This window comes from Conger conger, chromosome 14, assembly GCF_963514075.1.
Source record: "Conger conger chromosome 14, fConCon1.1, whole genome shotgun sequence".
Taxonomy (NCBI): Eukaryota; Metazoa; Chordata; class Actinopteri; order Anguilliformes; family Congridae; genus Conger; species Conger conger.
This window is the reverse complement of record NC_083773.1, coordinates 34734182-34751503: the sequence shown is the minus strand read 5'-3', so window position 1 is coordinate 34751503 and position 17322 is coordinate 34734182. Positions and strand designations below refer to the sequence as shown.

General features: G+C 40.6%; 1 protein-coding gene and 1 long non-coding RNA gene across 2 annotated transcripts; one reads left to right on the top strand and one right to left on the bottom strand.

Annotated features, from left to right (window-relative positions):
• Nucleotides 1-1899: 1899 nt before the first annotated feature.
• eif6 (eukaryotic translation initiation factor 6) lies at nt 1900-7966 on the bottom strand. Its single transcript, XM_061219754.1, has 7 exons — nt 7656-7966; nt 7086-7232; nt 6668-6753; nt 5328-5503; nt 4830-5006; nt 2735-2916; nt 1900-2342 (listed from the first exon to the last, which is right to left on the bottom strand). The coding sequence occupies exons 2-7, from the start codon at nt 7190-7192 to the stop codon at nt 2333-2335; spliced, it is 738 nt and encodes a 245-aa protein (XP_061075738.1). The 5' UTR covers nt 7193-7232; nt 7656-7966; the 3' UTR covers nt 1900-2332.
• Nucleotides 7967-9819: 1853 nt separating this feature from the next.
• On the top strand, nt 9820-15433 carry LOC133110672 (uncharacterized). Its single transcript, XR_009704887.1, has 2 exons — nt 9820-10343; nt 13648-15433. It is a non-coding gene; the product is annotated as an uncharacterized LOC133110672 (long non-coding RNA).
• Nucleotides 15434-17322: the final 1889 nt, after the last annotated feature.

Below are 17322 nucleotides of genomic sequence, written 5' to 3'. Positions count from 1 at the left end.
GCAGTGTCTGCTGGTATTTGTTGTTTCCTTTCAATCAGCTGGCAATTAAGGCCTTGAGAACAAGGTGTCTGGACTCTTTAGCCAATTAAAGACTTTGAAATGTATCTCTCATGCTGAAACACACCAAAAAAAAGCAGACACTGGCCCTCTAGGACAACCCTGCAGTAGAATGGCATACTGTTTGATCTGGCCAGTAGAGGTCATTACAGGCTTCATTAAAAGTATCTGAGCCCCTGTCTGGAACATGGGCTGAAGTAAAAAGAGCTGTTCTGGGTTCTGTTCTGTCCAGCTAATTCTGTAATCCTGCTTTGTGAAATACCCCCCTGGTGGACCTTGCAACTCTCAGGCCCTATTTTCAGATACTCGAGTAGTAGAGTACCAATATTTTACTGATGGCATGTTTTTTTGCGTCCTCAGACACAGTATTTTTGAAAATGGGAAGCTCACGGTATATTCGTAGCTGCCTCAACATTTTTCAGAAACAAGAGAAGTGTTCTATTCCGGTTGGAGTCGACTTATTTTAAACAAGCACTACCACCCAGCCAGCTGTATAGGAAGTCAACCTTGGCACTCTGGTTGGTTCTGAGCAACGTGGGTGTGCTTCCCAAAGCCCTGCGCAGATGAAGCCAGAATAACAGCTGGAAGAACTTCCTAAACCCATAACCTTTTACATAATGATCTGTTTCCAATAATTCTTCAGTAGAACATGGCAAGACTTACATTTACATTTTTTACATTTTGGTTATTTAATCCAAAGCGATTTACAAGTGCATAGATTCTTCCACAAGTCAAAGCATCACATCCACAACTAGGAAAATACACATGGAATGTGCAAATTATTTTTATTTTATTTTTTATATTAAACCAAAAGCATGCATTAATATACTGTGAGCCTCTGAAGAATGTTCATTATGGTTTTTGAAGGCTGCTAAGTTTGTATTTCTAAGGGGGCCGTGTCAAACAAATCTGCATCAAACTCAATTTATAGGCGATCTGTGAAATTTTGGTCTCCACTGCACATGATCAACCACAATTCTCCATGAAATAGGGCCTAGGTTCAATAATACCAAGCCTACCCTTTAACCCAAAAACACTGACATGACACTGTCATGACAAAATACAAAAAGATAGCAGTTCATTTATCAAGTCACTGACTAAGACACTCAACAGTGGGTACTGCATTAGCACTTGTACACTTACACTACATATGGTTCATGATTACATGAACATTAGGGGTAAAATAGGCAAATGCACGGTTTCCATGCTCTATATTTTATTTAGAATTTATTGACAAAAATCTGGGACGGCCTGTAGTGTGGTGGTTAAGGTACATGACTGTGCAAGGTCGGTGGTTCGATCCCCGATGTAGCCACAATAAGATCCGTACAGCCGTTGGGCCCTTGAGCAAGGCCCTTAACCCTGCATTGCCCCAGGGGAGGATTGTCTAAATCGACTTTAAGTCGCTTTGGATAAAAAGTGTCAGCCAAACGACATGTAATGTTAAAAGAAATTGCTTAAAAATTGTGCAGTTATAAACCGATGCCGTATCAGAATCAGAATTTTGCTCTGGTCTTTGTGGTTTAGATTGGAGTTGAAAAAGCGGACCCTGGAATGTTTATTTTGTGCATATTATGGTCATTTTATATTGGTTTACAGCTGTTGCATAACATCTGATATATAGTTTACCGTACATTTTCTTTTCCGGGAGTGGCTTTTTTGTTTTGTGACCTTGAAGGAATCTCAACAACCCTTTAATGTGCAAGATCATAAACATGAGGTTAAATAAAATAATAAATTAGCAATCACTACTGTTGATGGAAAGCAACAGAGTTTTAGAACACAATTTTGAAAACTCATGGTTAAAAACAAAAACGTGTGTGGCATAGAGTGGCAGGTCCATTCTTTTTCCAGGCACAGCCTTTTTGAATTTCAGTTTTATTATATGAAGAATACAGTGAAAAGAAAAATAACATGCCATTCTCACAATGCAAGGCTTCATTTATTCTGTACTCAATTGACATCAATAAAATAAACGTTCTCTACACTCCTTCAGAGTTAGGCCCTCTTATGCATATCTGAGAAGTTATGTATTTAAAAGTGGCCGGCACGCAATGGTACTTTTCTACAAAAACTTCAGCAGACATGGTCATTTACACTGCCAGTTACACAATTGCATATCATTGTGATTTAATCGTTATACATGGTTGCTGACAAAAAAACCCACAAGGCTTAAACATCTTTTAAAAGAATGTTGTCCGGTGTGTTAAATGTGTTGAACGTACACATCGCTCAGAAATTCAGCAGTGCATATCCAGCAGGACCGGCAGGACGCTTAGGTGAGGCTGAAAAACATGAAAGGAAACACGTGATCAAAAAAAACAAACAAAAAAAAAAAAAACAGTAAAAATTAAGCTTAAAAGAGTGACTGTCCTTAATTTCGTGTTAGGTTGTATTCATGCATTCCTGGCAGTATATTTGGGCAACTTTCTTTCTGTTATTAAAAACAAAATACACAAATTTCCATGGAAAACATTTCCATTATCCTGGAGCATGCTAGTTGGCCAATTAATCTGAGCACACTCAGGAACGAAATGTGCACTTTCGCGTATGTAATGCGTACATACGAAACGCGCACTTCCGGGCATGTAATGCGTACATACGAAACGCCCACGGAGCGCAGCACAGCCCATCAAACGGGCGTGTGTCCCGTTCGCAGGGCTGAGGGGTCACTGACCTGTCGATGAGCGAGTCTCTCATGGTGGTGGCGATGGTGCTGGGCTGGGCTTCACTCAGGCGGAACACGCTCTCGATGACCGACAGCTCTGTACTGGTTGTGTCCAGGCCGCAGAACGCACACCAGTCGTTCACCACCATCCCCGCGGCGATGACGTCACTCCCCCGGTTTACCGTTCCTGCCTAGGGAGGGAGAAACAGCCCAACTTAACGACACCTTTCTTCTGACCGAAAGATTTCATAACATCGCAGCGAACTCTAGAACTGAACATGAACAGATGATAAAGTAGTGTTCAAAGGCAACATTGCCTGAATCTACAGAAATACCCAACTGACTTACCAGTTGGGCTCTTTCACTTTTTTGCCTCAATTTTTCCATTAGAAACACAAATCCTTGTCAATCATGCAAAATGCCATTTTTAACATGCAGAAAATACTGTGTGGAACTCATGATAAAGCATCTTGACACCCAAGTTGAGGATGCAAATAATGACATAACTGCCCAGCTAGAGCAGGTAACAGCAAACCCAGGGGGCCATCCTCATGCACGAAACAGTGCCTAAACAGGGTGAGTCACCCAGCAACCCCCAAACAACATGTACTGTTGATGAATAACCTTACTGCCTGCTGCCACGATTCTATAAGGAACAGAATGATTATGTAATGCCCCCAAAACACACACCTCTGCTGATAAAGGATTTCCACAGAGCGTCTGTGCTCCATTTCAGAACACTGAAGAGCGATGGGACAAGATAGCCTGGTGACAAACGCCCCCCTCATAACTGAAATTTGAGTCTAACATTCTGTGTGTTTTTCAACATGGAGAGCTTCTCATCAAAGTGGCTTGTAAGAATAAGTGGTTTCCTTGCACTGGCAGACTGACAAAAATAGAAATCTGTTAATTCATACTTAGTTGCCATGCCAGCATTCCAGGGTACTGGTACAGCTGTGTATGAATCTCTCTCCAAACCAGAGAGCAGGGTATCAGGTCAGGTGTATCTGCAGGTATCATTAAATAAAGACTCTTTAAGACCTTTTTAATGGCACTGAATGAAATGGAAGACTAATTTTGCTTCAAAAATAACAGTAATATTCATGAATATTCATTGCACGAGGCAAGATGACACCCGTCACTTTGCAGGACATAATCACATGAAAAGTGTGACTGATTGGCTGTGCACACTGACTGATAGCAACAAGCAGCTGAGGGAATGCATCCCGCTCAAACGCAGCCAGGAACATTTCTGTTCCTGTCAGAAACAAAAAGGCTAATTTGTGCCTCGTCACATCGCACGACAGAAACGGAGGTGTCACACGACGTCTGGCATTCATACTCCAGGCCTACGGGGAGGGTTCCATTTTCTCTATGGTAACCAAACACCAAACTCCTTACCCTTTGTTTACGCTTGTGAAAGCATGGTCACACTCGATGAAATCGAGATTATAGAAGAGGAGGAAAAGGAAGAGAATTATAGATCTTTTTTGTCAAGCAACACTTGCCAAGTGTTGTCTGACTAAGTTTGCTCCACAAAATGGAGCACTGTTAATCAGATTTTTTAAATGAATGAAAACATTTAGCTCATTTTGTTTACATGAAAAATGAAACCGCCTAAAATCACTTAAGAATATTTAATACCATTTAAGGCCTTCATAAATTAATCATTTAAAACTTAACAGACGGATGCGACCTGTGAGCTACATCTTTTGTAACAGACAGATGCGACGCAAGCGTTGGATTTGATCATTTTAAACTGAAACAAGTTCAGGCATGTTTAACAGTCTCATCAATGCAACTCCACAATACATTCCAAAATGCCTGACCAAGATTACCAGTGACTCATCTGACTGAGTACGTAATTCCCCAAACAATGATTTGATCGTGACCGTTTTTCAAGACACATGACCTTTGAAATGCATTGTGATTCCTAGGCCTTTCTATGGGTTTCTATAGTCCATAATGGGTTAATCTGAGAGACCCCAAACCTCTAATCCCTGCAAGCTGCGGATGTGGTTGTGTGAGAGGTCATGTCTAAAACCAAGGCCCTTCATTACAGCAAGTCAATTAAGAGCCAGGCCCAGGCATCCACAGAACTCACCACGAGGGGCACCTGGAGGAGAGAAGACAGTTCGTCCTGGTCTTCTATCGAGGTCTTGGGGTGCACCAGCCCCCCTTGATTGCTGAAGGTACAGTAACTCCCCACCAGGACCTGCTCTGCGACCGTCTGCCGAAACACCTCCACCTTCAGACTGTCGGCCAGGATCTCCTCCGTCTCCTGTCAGCGTGGAGAAGGGCGGTCAGTGTGGGACCTTTCACAACACACCCCAGGGCTGCTCTGCCCCAGATCTCCAGAGGCCTGGGACAACACACTGGAGCACAGTCTCACCTCACTGTGTCAGAATCAGACCTGGCAGTAAAGCTCTTGGCGTTATAGCATTGAAAAGGAGTTTCAATTACCAGTAATGATTGTTGTCATGAGCTGTTAAGAATATGCTAATCACATATCTGTGACCTTACACTGTTCATGGCAGACTGTTAAAAATGGCGAGAAACACAGAAAGCGTCTCCTTCACCGGACAATCCGGCGCTCTCTCACCCTGTCCAGATCGGGGTGCACCAGGGCCACGTAGTCGTTACAGGCGATGACGTTTCCCAGGGCCGACAGCCTCTCCTCCACCCGCTGGATCCGCGCCGCGTCGGGCAGGCAGTTCCTCAGGTGCTGCAGCTCCTGGTCCGTGGTGTTGTTGGGCACCAGCAGACCGTGTCGGTTCCCTGGGGAGAGAGGAGCAGGAACGGTCGCCCGGTTACAGCCAGGCGGAGACGTGAGACCGTAACACAACCGTTCTCCAGAGGGGTTCTCCAAGTGTTGCATCTTTTACCCTTGCAGTCAAGTCATGACCATGACTGATGTAGTCACTCTTTATATATTTAACTGAAATGAACAATTATACAACTTGAAAACAATTGTGTAAAATTTAAATAAGATATTGCCTATATCGGAAGCCCAAAACACCAAAATATGAACACACACTTTCATTTTAAACTGAAACAAGTTCAGGCATGTTTAACAGTCTCATCAATGCAACTCCATAATACATTCCAAAATGCCTGACCAAGATTACCAGTGACTCATCTGACTGAGTAGGGAATTCCCCAAACAATGACAAACATAAGGCCTTTGCCAATTACCCTGGCAATACACAACCCGGCTACTGAAATATACTCCAGAAAAACAAGCATCTTAGAATGCAGTTTAAAAGAAAAATTGTATTTATTAACAATACAAAAATGTAGTCATCTGGCACTGTACACTTCAACAGTCAACAGCATTGGGTCACTGCTTTGACTCCATTAATCAAACTATCCCGGGAGACCCTTCACATGTTTGATAACATATGTAATATATAAATATATATGTACATATAATATCCAGTGAATAATTTGAAAAGGCAGCCCCTGCCCCAACTCCTCAGTGTGCTCTGAAGACTAGATTGGGTGCAGAGCCACTCCAAGTCTGACTGACTGACTGAACAGACTGATTGCTTCTTTAAGCATTTGAACTACGCAGACCAAAACTTATGGACTTTAACCTTAAAGCGGCTTTTCAGTTGCAATGACTGTCCGAATGCAGGAATTCATCCTAAAGTGATCCTGCCAGAGATTGGTGATGTTTTATGCTGGTTTACCAATCAGAAACAGAATTAAAGAGTTCAGAGAGTACCAAGGCAGCCAGCCCAATTCCCAGATTGAGCTCTGCTGTTGTATATCAGCATTTCCATAAACTGGACTATGTTTACAGCCATCCATACAAACACTTAAGATCCTTTGGTCATTCATAAGTGCAGTCTAAGTATCTGATTTTTTATTTATTTTAATTTTAAATGAACATCCTTTACAGTATTAATACTATATGTGAATATTTAATTAAATACTCACCCACACACATTCTTCCAATTATACGCAATCCTGCTATGGAAGCGTGTACGACAGGTATAGTTTCTGACAACTCTCCTTCAAAAACACTGTGAGGAAGAAAAATATGGCAGGAGCCAGAATCAGCAGCCAGTCAATCACATTGTACAGTATTCAATTTATGAAGACATGAAGCTGGAGAAGTGGGGAATGGTCTCAGATATATATGAATAATGTGAGTTGTACTGGCATAATTTCAGCACCAGTATTGCGGAATTAAACAGAATAATGTACCAAACATATCTGCTAATTACTTTTACATTTTAAGCAGCTCGACAACGTCTAATAACGTCTTAGTAATACTTAGTAACACTTGGAAAATTCTGTAGTCGAGAAAAATCCAACCCGGCATCTATAGTGCTTGGGACTTGTGAAAACTGACCTGTAAAAGTTCTCTGAACCGCCAATCGCTACAAGGCAGTATGTGTTCGTAAGTTTGGCGAAGCAGCCGATTTCGTTGTTCTTTTCAAAGGATGCCCGGACTGCCATAACTGGTCACTGTAGATATAGACCACGATTCGCCGCAAATCTGTACGAGAAACACATACTGAATCAACGAATTGCACTCATGGTATAACTTGGGAAATCAACAGTAGAAGCAAGCATTGTGCTATATTGATTAGCGACCGTGACTGTAAAGTATTATAGTTATGAATCATGGTCTTTATTTTAAATAGTACTTTCTATGATGTTATATGGCGTGAGAAATGCAAACAAATGTACGTTAATTCAGCTACGAATTGTGATATCAACGTGGGAAAATGTAACATGATTTAGCTAGCTAGCTAGCCAGCTAGCCAAGGAGATACCGGTAGAAGTAAAATCGATGAAGCCAATAAATACAGAAGTTATGTAAAGACAGTAAAGCTACAATATATCTGCGCATTATGAAGTGGGATTAATGTTAATCATGGGGTATTCACCCGCAATGTTGTAAGAGCATGGACTTTACCTTAGCCGATGGTTTGGCCTTCCTACTACAATGCTTGGGTTTCTTTTCCCACGTGTCGACTTCCTCAACCTGCGTCAACGTCATGACGCTGAAGACGTCATATTAAACGGGTGAAAGGGTGTTGAACAAGAAAGCAGCAATATTGTTAGCACTGCAATGGGTGGAGGAGATGAAGCCGGATAAGGTGGTTCTTTATACTGATTCCTCTTCAGTGTTACAAAGCCTAGACACATTAAAGCAGGGGTGTCCAATCTTATCCAGAAAGGGCCGGTGTGTGTGCAGGTTGTTGTTTTAGCACAGGACTAAGACAGCTGATTCTACTCATCAAGGTCTTGATTAAAGACCACGATTAGTTCATTCGTATAATCAGGTGTGTTACTGCTGGGTTAAAACAAAAACCTGCACCCACGCCGGCCCTTTCTGGATAAGATTGGACACCCCTGCATTAAAGGAACAATAGGTCATTTCTGACTTCTAACGGTCAAGAGAGGAATAGCAGCAACACACACTTTCAAACCACAACACTGTTTATCCCTCCCCCTTCTCTGTAAACGCGCTGACTTTGAAACACCATTGGCTGTGGCAATTAGAACCAATTTTCTACCAATGAGCTTGAATTATTGTACAGTTATACAATGTTTTGGTACAGTGTCAGGCTGTCAACTGTACGTTTTGAAACCCGAATTTAAGGACTATAAACACAGGCAGACGGTGAGTCAACATGTCAATGATAGGAAGAGATTTACAATGGTCTTGTAACTATGTTTTAATACAAAAATCTTACCTATTGTACCTTTAACATCACATAGCAGACAGGATATATTGTAAGAGGGCCTGTACATAATGGAATACAAGGGAATGAGCAAGTAGATAAATAACCAACCAGGCTAACATTAAACAGAATGGAATTGAGGTTGAGGTGCCATTAAGTTAGTCAGAAGCAAAGTCCCTTATATGGAAAGTAATGGTGGAGAGATGGCAGGAAAGGTGGGGAGAGCAAGGGCAGGTATTTATTCAATATTCAAAGTAGAGTAGGGCCAGGGAGAATGGCATAAAGAGACTGGAAGAAACAGTATATACAAAGATTACAAATAGTGCACAGTGGACTGAACAAACATAAATACAGGGAATTGTGATTATTGTCAGGAAGAGGAGCATGTGATATTGCTGTGTGATCAGTACAAAATGGAGAGAGAGAGACACTAAAAATTTATCTGAGGGTAAAGGGCATCAAGGAAATAAACACTATGATTTTATTTGATTTTATTGCACCCCAAAGAAGAAGAACAGGAAACTGTACTATTAGAGTTTGATGTTGGATTTGCCAGAGAGGGTAGGGTGTATTATTATGGGGCGACATGGCTCAAGCAGTAAGAGCAGTCGTCTGGCAGTCGGAGGGTTGCCGGTTCGATCCCCTGATGTGTCGAAGCGTCCCTGAGCAAGACACCTAACACCCAAATGCTCCTGACGAGCTGGTCGGCGCCTTGCATGGCAGCCAATCACCGTCGGTGTGTGTGAGTGAACGTGTAAATGAATGGGTGAATGAGAAGCATCAATTGTACAGCGCTTTGGATAAAGGCGCTATATAAATTCCAACCATTTACCATTTACACGGTGGAATGGACACAAGCACAAAGTAAAATGTCTTATGCAGAAGCAACAAAGTGAATGGGGGCAGAAAATGGAAGTGTGAGGAAAAGATAGAGATGGAATAGTGGGGAAAGAACAGAGGTGACAAATAAATCTTGAATATGTCTAGAATTTTTTTTGGCATTCATCGCTGTGGTTACACATTGTGCACGTGGAATTGAAACCAAAATCAGGATAGTGGTGGATGCACCTATGGAAATTTTCGGTAGCCTATATTAAGGGGGATGAACTTTAGGGAATTTGGGCCAAATGGTTTGCATGGAGTCAGACGCCAGGGAAAAGGAAATAGAGAAAGGGTAACGACGGTGGGTTTAGAAATAAATGGAGATGAGAAAGTACATTCAGTAGGTGGCGCTAATACACAGGAAGGTGTTAGTCCGCCAACCAAAACGAAAAGAAGAAGAAAAAGAATAACACCACTTATTCCGCTCAAGAATCTGTTCTACGAAAGTACGCCATTTGAATGATCATTATTCAGGAACTTTCTTTGCACCAACTTATGGTAAAGGAATTTGTTGTGCCAATTCTTTAGGATATGAATGTTATTTTGTTTGGTTTGGCAAAACAAGGTTATGTCCTTTGCAGATGGGTATCAAAGTTAACGTTTGATATTAAATAGATCACGAGAAATGCATATGTGCAGGCAACCTGAGCTATATTTACACAATACCATTTTCAACTAGCCAGCTATACAAAACGCCTATTAACTGCATACATGTTAATTGAAATGGGCGTCTCTCAGAAAAGCAAGATATGAACGACGCACTGTGAATAGTCACCATCGAGGGAAATAACCTGCAACTGCTATGCGCATGCATGCTTCTATTGACATTTTTGTCCAAGCAGCAACCTGCATAGCAACTGCGAGCACGGACCCCAGCATAAAGGTTTTGTGAACCAACCAAGTTGCTGCTCGGAGTGACGTTCAGTTTGTTGACAAGTTCATTAGCTGTAGGTGTCTACGTCACTGGTGCAGAAGCGCAGCGGTTCGGCGGAGGTAGAGACAGCGGTTTCTGCCTAGATACACCAACTTGAGAAGTAAGAAACGTATTTCGTGGGTTCACTGGGCTGACGTTGGAGTGGGGATAAAATAATTGATTACCTCTAAGCTTGCTAGCTAAATATACATTGATTGTATGCTAATGAGATCGCCATGTAGCTTCATGAATGAAGTCGTAGACAGATTCTCGATGCAAGTTAACCCCAAGATTAATATTAGACGTTGACCTGGCAGTTCACTTGTATTCAGGCTAGTTAGCTTGTCAGCTAACTAACAGAGTTGGTTGTTACGTACGAAACAATAACTCATTTCTCGTCTAGTTTTAAATACCCTGCTTGCTATTCTTTCATTATTTTACACATTGTCGTTTTATAGATTTTTAGTTGATCTGTGCTTAAAGTAGTTTAGGTACCTTAGATTCAATTTTATCCTGCCCCACTCCTCAGTGTGTCCCCTTTCCCCACCAGACGGCAGTTCTGCGGCTTTCAAAAATTGTGGCTTGGGAAGAAAATTATTTCAAGCCAATTGTCGGTGAATAAAGTTCTTTTTGCTTTGTATACTTAAACGAACTGCGTTTAGTTACCCTTTATGTGAAATAAAATAGCTTGTGCATTTGAATGTGTACATATACAGTGGGCTCCAGAATTATTGGTAATGTTACCCTTAATTAAAATGAAGAAAGAACCCATAGTAAACAACACAAATAATAATTGAACGTTATATGTTATGCTCAAATATATGGGAAAACTAGACTTTTATTTCATCAATTACTATCAATTCAGAATAGATGGTAATTGACCGTCACATTTCTGGTAATAGGTACCAAAAATAGGGTGGCACGGATGGTGCAGTGGGTAGCACTGCCGCCTCACAGCAAGGAGGTCCTGGGTTCGAATCCCCGTCGGCCGGGGCCTCTCTGTGCGGAGTTTGCATGTTCTCCCCGTGTCTGCGTGGGTTTCCTCCGGGTACTCCGGTTTCCTCCCACAGTCCAAAGACATGCACGTTAGGCTGATTGGAGAGTCTAAATTGCCCATAGGTATGAGTGTGTGAGTGAATGGTTGGTGTGCCTGCGATAGACTGGCGACCTGTCCAGGGTGTATTCCTGCCTTTCGCCCAATGTATGCTGGGATAGGCTCCAGCCCCTGATCAGGACAAGCGGGTTCAGATAATGGATGGATGGATGGATGGTACCAAAAATGACATAAACGGTTAAATATACCACTTAGCACTTCCCTGTAAGCGGACTCAAAGATCACAGTTTAAGAATTGCAGAGATTTGTGGCATCTTGGCGTCACCAAGTCTCAAAAAGGACTGTAAAATGGCCCCTTTGGAAGGGTGGTTTGAAGACAGCCCTTACTGAGCACATTAAACAAAACCAAGTATCTGGAGTTTGCCAAACCTCATTGGAATTATAACTTGAAGAGAGTGTTATGGTCCGATGATGAAATTAATTTTTCATTTGAAAAATGTAAGACTTTGGTTGATTCCATTGAATCATTAATAAAGCAGGCTACTTTACATATAGGAAAATAAAGCTTATGTCAATAACTATTATTTATAGTTAAGTTCTTTTTACACATATTTATCAAGGGTGCCAATAATTCTGGAGCCCACTGTATATGTACAATACTGTGCCAACTTCTGAAACCACCCTTTTACTTGCCATTGAACAGCCACTAAACTCTGAAAATAATGCAGCAAATATATTTAATGCAAAAACCTACTCAACTATGTTCAATAGCAGATCTTTCGGTATTTAGTGTGTTGACCCGTTGCCAGTATTACAGCTTCCATTCTTTTCGGGAGACTTGCTTTAAGTTTTTCAAAGAAATCTGCTGGGATTATTTTTCCCTGCTTCTTGTAAACACCTCCAACGTTCTGTTTTAGAAGTTGGTTGCATTTTCTGCATCTCTAATTCTAATGGACACTTGTGAATTAGAAACATACCTGTGATATAATGTGTCATCCCTGTGCGTATCCAGGATGGTATTTGAAATACTCCTGGGGTCATAATCATGCATGCACCCAAAGCAGTCGGTGTGATTATTTAGGGGGATGCATTTAAGTTCACTGTGCTGCGTAATATTGTGGACCTAATCCTCATTAGTGCAAGGCATGTCCATAGGGATTAATGGTTGGTGATCATCAAACATAGCCGTTTGGAGTGATTACACGTACGTGATTACAGGACACTTCACAGGCTGAGGAACAAAGTCGTATAGGGCTCGTAATCAGAAATACCAGACAGAGAAGCCTATATGTGTCAACGAGGGACTTATTCCAATCCCTTACTTTTCTCCCCTTTTTTCTTTTCCTTTCTCCTTTTCTTGCCCCTTGCTCCACCAATCAGGGGAGGATTGGAAAAGATGAAAGAAAAATAAGTAAAGACGGGGAAGTGGAGAACCTGAATTATGCTAATAGAATGTCCTTGCTCCATCAAACGTCTGTTCGAAGCCACGTCACTTACACCCGTTGCAGATGCGTGGCAGATGGGGAGAGGTGGATCCACAGGTCGATCATTTTTATGTCAGGCTTTCCGAAAAAATACTGTGCTGATGTTTTCTTGCTCAAAGGAAAGATTGGGAGTTCCTAACTTCTACTTCTCAATCCTAGAAGGAACATTTAAGGGGTTGGTATGTCTTTAAAGATGGTGGACCTCGATCCATTTCCGGGTCTGGAGCGAGGAAAGGAAAAGAGTGGAGAAAAATAAGCGACTGGAATGAGCCCCATGTCTTCTGTTAGCAAATCCACATGCTATTTATTCCATCAATTGCAGGTTGCCTTACAGATTTGAAACTAATACAGAGTGCCAAGTCCTTTTTAACCGCAAGTAAATGTCTGAGGTGGCTTCTACTGTGTTGTTAGTTAGGGTAGGGTTGATGCATTACAATAAGCAATGCTTTGTTTTTATATACCTCGATCCTGTTCATTTGAATCATTCTCAAAAAATCAAACTCGACCGGTCAGAAAGCATTCCTTGTTACATAGCCTCATCTCTATGACTGGCTCAAACATCCTATATGTTTTTTTATGTTCTTAATGGAAGTTTATTGACAAATGTAGCCTTACTTGAGGTCGTATCTTACCATTGCCTCAAGAAGACCAGAATTGTTGAAATGCTTTCTTGCAAATTGTTCAGGTAGTTATAGGCAGTATTGTTTGCTCATTGTCCACCTGTTTAGAGAGCTTATCCTGCAGAATTCTGTCATGCGTAGCAGCGCTCTGCAATAAACAGATGGCACGTTTGTTTCACCTTCCAGGGGCTGTGCACGGCCGCTGCTGCACCCCGCAATGTTGTTCTCAATGCAGCGATTTTTACACATTATTTTTGTTCTCCCCAGAGATGGGGGGAGGACAGAGTGTGGAGAGTCCTGTAAAAGAAGAGGAGAAGGAGGAGGGTCCCCCTGCTGAGTTGCGTATGGAGCCCCCTGTCGCCGCGGACCGTCCCTCAGAGCCTGCGGGGGACCTGCCACAGTGTCGGATGGGTGGCAGGACTGTGGATAACATGTGCTTCATGATCTCCTGTACAAACTGGTACTAATGGTGGGATCACCCCGCCCTGCCTGGCTGAAGTATTGATGCTGGAGAAATGTATCTGATAGTTTAAAGTTAATATTTCTTCTTGCTTATACAGCAAGCGCTCAGTGCATTTGCATTCGGCATGTCCCTCTGATGAGCTGAAAAATATGGCATTAAGCTCGAAATGCACGCAGAAAAGGGCAAGAGTAAAAATTTATTTTGAAAACTGGTTTAACCGGGGCTCAATTATATTTTGCTTTGTTTAGGTGCACCAGTTTCCATTTATCATTCCAAACTCAAGCACTGGGCCTTAAAAACTAATGGCTAATAGCTAATGTTGCCCTTGACAATCATCCAATGATTCAGACTCCAATCTCTTTCAGTCTCTGTTTCAGTGCCCTTATGTTGGCATTTGTTTAGTCATCGAAGGGTGAGCTCTTTACCTCTGGTAGGTATAGAGGTGCTCAAGCCGTAAAGATGAAAGAATGAAATAACTGCCTGCACAAGATGGTAATTATCCTGTTATTTTATTTGTTGTTGTGTTCATTGTATGGTAGTGTCAAGAAAAGCACTTGGAAACTACAATCATTGGCTAAAATTACAATCTCAATAGTATCCCGTATCGTCCCTTTGAGATAATGGGATAGTCCTTTTTAGTGCCCTGACATTGAGTTTAATTGGAAAGTGTTGTGTGAAAAATAATAGGGTCCAGCTCAATGTGAAAGTGCACATTTAGGTTTTTGATATAGTGGGTACAAATTACCTATATCCAGTGAATTTATTCATCCACCAGTTCATTTTCTGCTAAACCAAATTCTGCCAAACCAAATCTATGCACCATTAATGTGTTGGAAACTCTGATGCTAATATGACCATGTGATTTAATGTTGCTGCTATACATTGATAATGAAAGTCAATGCCAATAGTGTATTGCCATAATATAACTGAACAAGAATACAGTTTTTATTTCTTCTTTTTATTGACATTTCTTTTTTTTTTTTTAAATACAACATGGTGATATTGTTAGATACACAGTGTAGAACTGTTAAACAAAAGAGAAAAGTAAAAAGCAATACCTTTATCCAATAAGTATGGTTAATAATTAGAATTAAAAAGTTACTTTTTTATAAAGCTTGAATAACATTTTAAAACAGAAAACCATGGACCATTTTTGAGTTTTATATTTTTTTTTAACAAAGGTGATTAAAAATCGCAGTGAAATGAAAACCTTGAAGGAAAAAAAACAGAAAAACATCACTGAATGTGTTGTTCTCTATTATTTACATGATCTTCATCATGGGGGATGATATGTTAACCTTGAACTGTGGAGAAGACTATTTTTCTAATGGCTAGAAAATAATATGCAGAATCCTTTATTCTCACTGTGCACTAAATCCTCATTTTATTCTCCATACATTTTAACATTTGGGGCTATTGGTTATGTCTCAAAATGATGATTTGTTTATTTATTTGTTTTCGGTTCACTTTTTTTTCTTTGTGATATTTTACATGTTGGGAGATATTTGCTTGTAGTGCATGTTGATGTATTTGGCTTGTTCAATTTTGTGATCATAGGAAATATAATGATATTGGCTGAGTGATAGAGTGGCGGAGCGTTTTATGACTGTGCTGCATTCAGTGGTATTCATCACCAGGCGCCAAAGGGGGGGAAGGGGGGGGCTTATATACATAATTAAAATCAAACTGAAATTGTAATATGCATTTAAGTACATGTACTTGTAAAAGGAACGACACTGAATCCAATAGCAAAATCATTAAGAAAGCTCAACATCAGAGTTTTAGCATAGCTCCTTTAAAAGGGTTTTCTCAAAAATCCTCTGGCATAAAAAAGATGGATCTCTCTTAAAGCTATATCAGTTAAAATCTTACTTGATCTTCAGTATTCAAAATGTTAAATACATCATATTACTTTCAAAGTCTGGACTATCTTTGATATGTTCTCTCCTGTTTGTCCAGTGTTTCAAAAGAAAAGTTACAATAGAAACAAAAAGGCAACAACAGGCAATTTAAAGGCGATTTTCTGTTGTCTAAAACCACAAAGGTATTCACAAAGAGGCATTTCTGAGGGAAGCTCTGTAAGTTATTTGTACAGCAAGATTAGGAATATCTTTTTTCATTTCGTATAAACCGGTTCGACTGGCAATGAGACAAAAGGTAGGAACAGGTGCACCAAGCATTAAGCTGAAACATTTTGCCTCCATATGTAAAATATTTTGTGATCTAATCTTAATCTTAAATCATGGCTATAATGATCAATCTCACAAAAAACAAATCTCAGATCACTGTATCTAATACACCATTATCTGGGTTTCTCGGTGCATCACACCATTTGACACAGTAGCGCGGATTCACCTATTTAATATTTAATTACACAGACTTAGGTAATATAAATCAGCATTTTCTATTTCACACTTCCTTTGGAGTGTATTAAATAGCATTACCATAAAACTGAGAAATAGAGTAAATGTCCTGTACACATTGAAGGTATTTCAGCTGTCAATATGAGCATTCCTTTTCACAACTGAAAGAAAAACAAATGGGATCATTAAACTTGCTCCCATCACAGGATCTAACAATCAGACATTTATTACTAATTCAAAGGAGGTTTGACTAATGCAAAAGGCTAATACATCATTGCAACCTCTCACACTGGAAACGTTATCTCCGTGCTGAAATCTGAAGCACAAGAAAGGCAAACCGAATGTTTCATCCTTTCTCAAAAGTTGAATGTGAAGCGAGTTCAGATTTATCTAACCCTATACATTTCAAGCTGAGAGAACTGGTCTCTATTTAGAACCTGCAGTGGCATTTCTTTAGTTTTTCCTTGTCTTCTCGCTATTCCAATGAGAATAAAATCATACAGTGTGTATTACAGGGAGCGGAAAATGATTGTAGACCATAAATACCAGCTCTACAGGCAATAAAGAAGGTCACATTGAACAAAAGAATGTAGTGATGAACGTAGCTGAACCAATATAGAGCAACAGCCACGGTCTGGCCTGGAGTGAATATGAGTCAGATATGGACCAGACATTTTGTGTTGTGAAAACAAGTGCTTAGAAGCACACAGTGTGAAAAGACCTGTAATATGGCGAATGATCATGATCTTAAAAAAGGAAGTATGTAAAAAATGTAACAGGCAGACAGACTAATAGAGACATTAGAAGAAGGGCAATGGATGGAGTGCATAAAGGATTCGAAACAAACCAATGTTTTTCAGTGTTCACTGCAGCCTATGCCCGAATGCGAACCCATTATATACCATTATAACATTATATATATAAGCCAGTACTGCTTATTCAGACTAAACACCAGCATCTGCTCTGATACTGTGCTATGTCTTGGCCTGTGGCTGAGCTGCTCAAAAACAACGTATTGGCTGATATATTAAAATGATAAGATAAAATAGACTGTGGGTCTCCCTAGAATACACTTATTTATTACCTCTGATCATTAACCAGCTAAAAGTGCATTGC

Bases quoted from the DNA above. Each gene is read 5' to 3' on its own strand.
- eif6 (XM_061219754.1), bottom strand. From the start codon at position 7,192: ATGGCAGTCCGGGCATCCTTTGAAAAGAACAACGAAATCGGCTGCTTC. The intron at 6,754-7,085 runs GTCAGTTTTCAC...TCTTCCTCACAG, and splicing joins GGTTCAGAGAACTTTTACAG to TGTTTTTGAAGGAGAGTTGT. The intron at 2,917-4,829 runs GTGAGTTCTGTG...CTCCCTCCCTAG, and splicing joins TCCTCCAGGTGCCCCTCGTG to GCAGGAACGGTAAACCGGGG.